The sequence below is a fragment of the Lathyrus oleraceus genome, chromosome 4 (genome assembly GCF_024323335.1).
Source record: "Lathyrus oleraceus cultivar Zhongwan6 chromosome 4, CAAS_Psat_ZW6_1.0, whole genome shotgun sequence".
Classification (NCBI taxonomy): domain Eukaryota; kingdom Viridiplantae; phylum Streptophyta; class Magnoliopsida; order Fabales; family Fabaceae; genus Lathyrus; species Lathyrus oleraceus.
This window is the reverse complement of record NC_066582.1, coordinates 437,054,310-437,062,823: the sequence shown is the minus strand read 5'-3', so window position 1 is coordinate 437,062,823 and position 8,514 is coordinate 437,054,310. Positions and strand designations below refer to the sequence as shown.

General features: G+C 29.9%; 1 protein-coding gene across 1 annotated transcript; it reads left to right on the top strand.

Moving 5' to 3' along the window:
• The first annotated feature begins 319 nt into the window (after positions 1–319).
• LOC127075949 (kiwellin-1-like) lies at positions 320–862 on the top strand. The gene has a single exon (XM_051017485.1). It carries the CDS (start codon positions 320–322, stop codon positions 860–862), a length of 543 nt encoding a protein of 180 aa, XP_050873442.1.
• Positions 863–8,514: the final 7,652 nt, after the last annotated feature.

Genomic DNA, 8,514 nt, shown 5'->3' with positions numbered 1-8,514 from the left:
ATATCAAGATTTTAACATATTTAACCGGCCACATTAAGTTTTAACTCATCCTCAAAAAGTTAATATTTTTAATTAATAGTTGGCAAAACCATATGTTCCACCAAACTAAGTACCATATTGGAATTAATGAAAAATACAAACTTGTTAGATGCCTTATTTAAAACAAGAATTGTCATTTTGAACTTTATGTCTCTATAAATACTATAAATACCATGCTGGCTGAACTCAACTTCACATCATCATTTTAAGAAGAAGAAAAAAAGAGAAAAAAATAAATAAAATGAAAGGTGTCAAAATCTGTTCAAACTCTATTCAAACAATGATGATCTTTCTTCTAATCATCATATCAAGACTTTGTCTAAGCATCGAAGCTTCCACATGCAAACCAAATGGAAGAATAATAGGCAAAAAGCTCAAATCAGGACAGTGCAATAGAGGTGAAGAATCTAACTGCTGCAAACCAGGAAAGCCCTACACAACCTTCAAGTGTTCACCGCAAGTTTCGCGCCACACGAAAGCAACGTTAACACTCAACAGCTTTGAGAAAGGTGGAAGTGGAGGATCAGCATCGGCATGCGACAACAATTTTCACTCTGACAACACACCTGTCGTGGCGCTATCAACTGGTTGGTTGAACAATCACAGGAGGTGTTTGAAGAAGATTGTTATATTTGGGAATGGTAAGAGGGTGAAGGCTTTGGTTGTTGATGAGTGTGATTCTACTAAAGGGTGTGATGCTGAGCATGATTTTCAGCCTCCTTGTTCGAATAATATCGTGGATGGTTCTGCTGCTGTTTGGAAGGGTTTGGGTGTGCCTGAGAAAGATTGGGGTGAACTGGAAGTTTTTTGGTCAGATGCTTGATGAAATAACATGAGAATTCGTTCCATCTTCATATAACTATGTGTGTATACCACCTATACCTATCTATATTTGTGTGTATTTATCACCATACATATATATACATATGATATTATAAAGAATAATTAAAAGACACTATTTTCTCATAAAAGATCTATTTATATTTTTTTTATTAGTCAATTTTATTATTGCATTAACCACAAAAATATATATTATTAATCATCTATTTTTATGATAGTTTATTAATCAATTTCACTACTTCATTAATCAATAAAATACTATGTATTAACCAAATTCTGACATTAATGTGTAATATTGACTTATTTTCAAACTATAAATTAATTTCAGAACTTGGTTAATATTATGTATTTTATTAGTTAATGAAATTGTGAAGTTAGTTAATAAACTATCAGGAAAATAGATGATTAATAATATATATTTTTGTGGTTAATGCAATAATAAAATTGACTAAGAATTTTTTTTTTTTATATAAAATTAATTTTTAAAAAATTAATTTTTATAAATAATTTTTTGTAAATATTTTTTTATTTAAATAAAATTTTAATATTATTTTATTTAAAAAAATAATGTTCACCGTATAAATACGGTGAACAGTGTTTGATGTAAGTATTGGTGTATGATATTGGTGTAACAATATCATTACTCTTTAGTAAATAATCAGTTAAATTATAAAATTAAAAAAGAGATTAATTACTATACACTGTCAGTGTAAAAAGTTTTATATCGTCGGTTCATCACCATCACCCGTTTGTATTACTTTATAGATTTTTAAAATAAAAGTCAAACTTCTTTTAATATCCAACATCTATAATTAACTAATGGTGTAAAACTCTTTTACACTGACAGTGTATTTCAATTAATCTCATTAAAAAAACACAAGTATTAAAATCTGTTTAGAAATAATTATAGATTCCTATTAACAATCACACGTCAAAAATAAATGACCCGAATATATATTTATAAGGGAGGATAATCATAAAAAAAAATCTTTTTATAGTAACCTAAATTTAAGGCCAGGTTACAATCATACTCCTGTTATATCTAATTTTGTTATAATGGAAGTTGTATCAAGAATATATTTACTATTACAAAATATACTTTTCGTTGCAATAATCTACAATGGTATGATGATTAATCGTGGTAATACTTTATTTTTGAACGCGCTTTGTTTATTTATATTTATGAAAATAAATTGCACTTGAGTCAAACTAATAAACCATGATTATACATTTATTGAGTGACAAAATTTGAATCTTAGCTCCAATAATTTTCTATTTTTTCGTTATAATTAATGTTATCCTTATAATTATAATATATAAATTAAAATTAAAATACCTATCACCACGGTTGTTAATATTAACCGTTTTGAAATTCATTACATTTCATCAGGGTTTTTGAATACAACAGTGGTGAAATTGTTTACTCATTTATAATATAATTGTGAATTAGCTCTCGCTTCTTGACAGTATCGTCGTATCTATCACAGCAAAACCCTAGCACACATTTTCTCTTCTTCTTCATCATTAACTCTCGCTTCATACATAAAAGTATTCTAGTTTTTCCTTGTTATTTCTTTTTCGTGTATGTTGTTTTTATGTTTCACATGATTTTCTTCTTGTTCGAGAGTTTGTGGTTTTTTTGTATGTTGTTGTTGTTGTTGTTTTATGTTATTGTATGTTGTTGTTTTCTTGTTCCGATTTCAGATTCTTCTCTCAACATGAATAGTGGGAGCAACAAACTTATCCACGAGATTCAGGTTACAAAAGAGGTTATTGATATGGTAGAGTTATGGTTGAACAATGTCAAGAAAGCTGAATCTATTAGGATCACATTACCATGTTGAACCGCCTGACGAAATAAGCTATATGAAGATTCTTTTCAAGAATCTTAACCCTGAAAAGATGAAGAAGATAGAAGTTATTATGAATGACATAATGAATCTGAATGTAAGTGATTTTGAATCAGATGAAGACCTTGAGAAGGTAGAGCACTTGTGTACAAGTGTGAGTTAGAAGTCCTACATTGCTTAGAAAAATGGAGGTTGAGCATTTTATAAGTGAGATGACACATTCACCTATCACCTTACGAAAATACATTACACTACGATCAAACTAATAAATTGTGATTATACATTAATGGAGTGGCAGAGTTCGAATCGCAACTCCAACAGTTTTCTATTTTTTTGTTACAATTAATGTTGTCCTTATAATTATAATATATAAATTAAAATTAAAATACTTATCACAACGGTTGTTAATATGAACCGTTGTGAAAGTCCTTACATTTCATCACGGTTTTTGAATACAACTGTGGTGAAATTTTTTACTCAGATATAATATAAGCGAATTAGCACTCGCTTCTTGACAGTATCGTCGTATTTATCACAGCAAAATCCTAACACACATTTTCTCTCTTCTTCTTCGTCATTAGTTATTGCTTCATACATAAAGGTATTTTTGTTCTTCCTTATTCTTTCTTTTTCATGTATATTATTTTTATGTTTCACATGATTTTCTTCTTGTTCGAGAGTTTATGTTTTTTTTATATTGTTGTTGTTGTTTTATGTTGTTATATGTCGTTGTTTTCTTGTTCCGATTTCAGATCCTTCTCTCAACATGAATAGTAGGAGCAACAAACTTATCCAGGATATTCAAGTTACAAATGAGGTTATTGATAAGGTGGAATTATGGTTGAACAAAGCCAAGGAAGTTAAATCTGTTAGGGATCACATTACTGTTGTTGAACCGTCTGATGGAACATGCTATAAGAAGATTCTTTTCAAGAATCTTAATCCTGAAAAGATGAAGAAGGTAGAATCTATTATGAATGACCTAATGAATCTGGATGCAACTGATCCAGAATCAGATAAAGACCTTGTGAAGGTAGAGCACTTGTATACAACTGTGGTTTGGAAATCTCACATTACTAAGAAAAGTGGAGGTTGAACACTTTATAAATGAGAGGACTCATACACCTATCACCTTACGCTTATGGGTGAGAGGACCCTAATATGAAATCTATAACTTTTATATGGGTGGTAGGAAGTTTTGTTTTGTCAAGTCAATATTTTGAGGATGATTAGTTAGGTTAAGATTCACTCTAACATATGCTTCTCAAAGAATAATCCTCAATAATATTGAATGATCCTTATCCTTTTCGATTACACAAATGGTTTTTTAAATGTGCAACTTCATCTACTCACATAGGAGTATACCTAGCCAAATCAATACTTCTATTACGCACTCTAATTTTCATAATTCCTCGCATTCTCCAAGCCTTGTTAAAGTTATAGTTAAGTCTCACTAACACAAGGACACATGTATATAACAAGTTAGATTAGAGGAAGAATACTTGCTAAGGTTCCGCAAAACAAAAATTATACATTCACAAGGACACATGTATCTACCACGGATAATTGTGTATATTATTTTTTCAAGGTCATTATTACTTACTTGCTTAAACCTCAAAATTTTCTTCTTAGGACTCTTCTCCAAAATTTTCCAAATTATTACTTCCAGGTTACACTGCTTCTTAGCTACATATTACTCATGGCTTTCAACGTCATTGTTTCATTCGGTCATTCTAAGTTTAGGCTATACTTCAGGTAGTAGGGATCCTCCATCACAACTCGATTAATTAAGCTTCTCTTAGTTTAGAGAAATATCATTAGACTTTACTCATAAATGGGGAATACCTAATTTTCGGAAAGGCACAATTTTAAAAAACAAGAATCAACTATTCACACATTATACAGCTAATAAATACAAAAGGATTTTCTTTAAATTCTTGGATCAGTCTTGATCATTTTGCGTTGCATAGATACGGGTATGTACCCAGTACCCATATCCGATACGAGTATTTGTACGGAGTACGATATTTTTAAAAAAATTAAGGTACGGATACGTTAATATAATTTTTTTAATTACAATTATAAAAATAACAAAGAAGTTATATTATTTAAATAACAATAAAACATTAAAATTACAAAATAATTTATTTAAAGAAAAAGTTAATATTTGCGCAATAACATAAATAAATCACGTTTAAAAAGTATCCATAGATCAATATTTTTCCTTCAATATCATTAAAAATAGTGACTTCTAGTTCAGATTCATAGAGAGAAAGACTAACAACTTTAAAAATACCAACTAAATCAAATAGATCTCATTCATCTCCATCAATATCCCACATTTTTGTTACTTCTTCATTATAAACCTTAATATGAGAAGACAGAGATTTGTATGAACAAAAACTAAATCTCCAATCCTCTTTGAATTGAGTCATATCCTTTTCAATGAGTAAATAAATCTAATTGTGCTCCAATTTCTCTCCACAGAAGATGAAGAATTTAGTTGTAAAAGAATTTTTTTTTATTTATAAATAGAATAATTAACCTAATTTTTATTTAGTAAAAAAAGTCTAAATTATACCATCCAAAAAAAGTTTTAAAAAATTGAGTACGTGGTATAAATGTATATCGGTTGGTCTATCAACTTAAAAAAAAAATTGACACGGCCTCGGTACATACCGTACGATACTTAATCTAAAATGGAATACTCATGCTTCAAAGTGATCACTTCATTCATCACTTTCACACCCCTTAACTTCTCATATGTGTTTCACACTCTCATCATTACAAGCTCATAGTAAAATACCCTCCATAACTAGATTTTCCATGGACTATGGTCAACAAACAATTGAGTCTACTTCTCTTTGCTAGATTCAACTCTAACTTCCATATGAATGATGTATTTTTCTATCTCACGTGTCGTGGGCAATTCATACTCTTCTAACACTTTTGGGTCTTTCTAAATGACTAAATGAGTATGATTCTCCCATCTTTGCTCTCCATTCCATGTATGGAATGAGGTACAAATAAAGGAGAAAATGTTGGTTTCTCTAGTTTTCTTTCCTATATACCACTGCACGGTGAAAGACCAAAATGCCCTTCATTAAAAACACACGAAGTTATATAGATGTTTGTGCCACTTCACTCCTAATTACCATATAGCCTTTGTTATTAATTACGGGTTATAGAATTAATCACCTTAACTAAAATTTACTTAATCTTAACTTATCTTAAAATAACATAAGTTATTGTGAAATGATTATAATGCCTTTTACTAGATGCGTTAATTCCTTAATACCCTTATTTCACATTTAAACTTTATAATTTGTCAATATTAAGATAATTACGTTTTTGTGACATAATTATTCTTACGTAGATTTTTCGTAAATCTTAATTTGACTTGAATCTCATATAATCATGGTAAAATGACCGAATTATCCTTTAGGGTGAAATGTTCATTTTACTCCTAAATGATCTAATTATTCAATCTATTATTAATATATTATAATATATTAAATAAGAAGTACATATTCTCATATTAACATTTATATTCCATCTGTGTCTCATCATTTCATAATCATATGTGTCGTCTCTAAAAACGTAATTTCACAATTCAAAAGGTCAAATACAATACTTATACTCTATTTGAGGTCACGGGTTCGAACTCTCGCAAATATGGAGAAAAAAAATCTCATTTTAAACAAAATGGTCTAACAAAACAACCATTACCCCAACTATCACTACTACAAATAATGCTTTTAACATCGCACGCAAAAGAGATGTAACATCGACTACTGAAACGACGTAACAAATAGCTACATGAAAAAATTCCACTTAACACCTCGGTTAATGAAAAACCGAGAGGTAAAGTTATCTGATCATGGGTTCGAACCCCAACATCTTTATTTTTATTATTTACAAAACTGGATGGCACGCCCAATATAATATCTCAGTTTTATTTTTAAAAATGAGGTAATATCTCTATATTATTACGTTGGTTTTATTTAAAAATCGAGGTGTGAATTTTTTTATATATTTTCGTTTGTACCTGAATTACAGAACCATATCACAAAATATAGAATCATATTTTGCAGATTTATGAAACATAAACATTGTACCTGCATTACATAACCATATCCCAAAAGAGCAATAATTTACACCAAATGCAAAGTCAAAATTGGACAAATCTTATAATTTTACAACAAAACTAAATAAATGATTAATCATCAAAAGCAATTACTAAAATGGAAAGTCTTGTAGGTTGTTCAAATGTTATATGCTAAGATTTGTCACTCATCGTTAAACACCTATAAGTTGAACAACAGTTTAAATCAATTAGGATAATCAACAACAACATTAAATCTTTAGTAAAAATAATATAAAAAGATAAATGAATAAATATAAATTACTAAGTGATATAAAATATTTACTTACTAGTTTTCTCATATTCTCTCTTTATGATCACGACGAATAGCATGCATATCATTTGAATCATTTTCTTCATATGATTGACGTACATGTATTGCGAAACAAGGGGTCTCGTAGGTAATATCTTGATTTTCATCAGGAAAATATTTTCCTTAAAGTACAATTGACCATCTATTGTTAAAAGGATCAGTGACATAAAAAAAAACTTGTTTTTCTTGGGTTGCCATGACGAATGGTTCGCTCTTATAAGTTTCCTATCGAAGATCAACCAATGTGAATCCTAATTCATCGATTTCTGCATCAGTGTTATTGTCAATCCACTTGCACTTAAATAAAGGCACTTTAAGAGAAACATAATCAATCTCCATAATCTCCTTAATGAACCCAAAGTACGCTCTAGATGCTAGTACATGACTGTTATCTTTGGCACTAGAGCAGTACATGGATTCAACTACAACCATAACCCCACTAGTTTGTATGGTAGTACGATCATCCTTTGATTTTGTATAGAATGAATAACTAGTAATATTGTATGCACTCCAAGTAATTACATTAAACTTAGGCATACGTTACAACCATTTAATTATCTTAGATGCACAAGTACTCTCTTTAGAAACACATTCATTAAAAAGTTTTGTTATGCCCTGTCAACAATCATTTTTCATTCATCCGAGGATATTTTTCCTTTATAAGACTTTTGTGAACGGTCAAGTAAGATTGAACTTCAGTCGGGTTATTAAATATATACAAATGTGCTTGAAGAACTACATCTCGGCTAAAAGTTTTAACATTTAAACCTTGAGTACCTCTACCATTATATCTTCCCTCATGACGAGACTCGAGAATTCCTATAGAGTTAGCTTCTAACAAATACATTGTACAAAACTCAATAGCTTCTTATGTGATGCACCGTTCAACGATCGAAGCTTCAGGGAAGTGATGATTCTTTGTATACCCTTTGAAGATCTTCATGTATTTCTCTACAGGATACATCCACCATAAATAAACTAGACCACAAATTCTAATCTCCCTTACTAGATGAACAACTAAGTAAACCATAATGTCAAAGAATGATGGATGGAAAAACATCTCTAATTGACACAAGATAATTGCATCCTCATGTTCCAACTCATCTAAATTTACAGGACCAATGACTTTACTACATATAGCACTGAAGAATAAGTACAATCTAGTTATAGTTACCCTTACATTCCTTGGTAAAAAAATGTCACGGATAGCCACTGGTAGAAGTTGTTGCATCAAGACATGACAATCATGAGATTTTAAGCGAGCTAATTTTTTATCGTTCTCTGACACAAGTTTCTTCACATTTGATTAGTACCCTTGGGGAACTTTG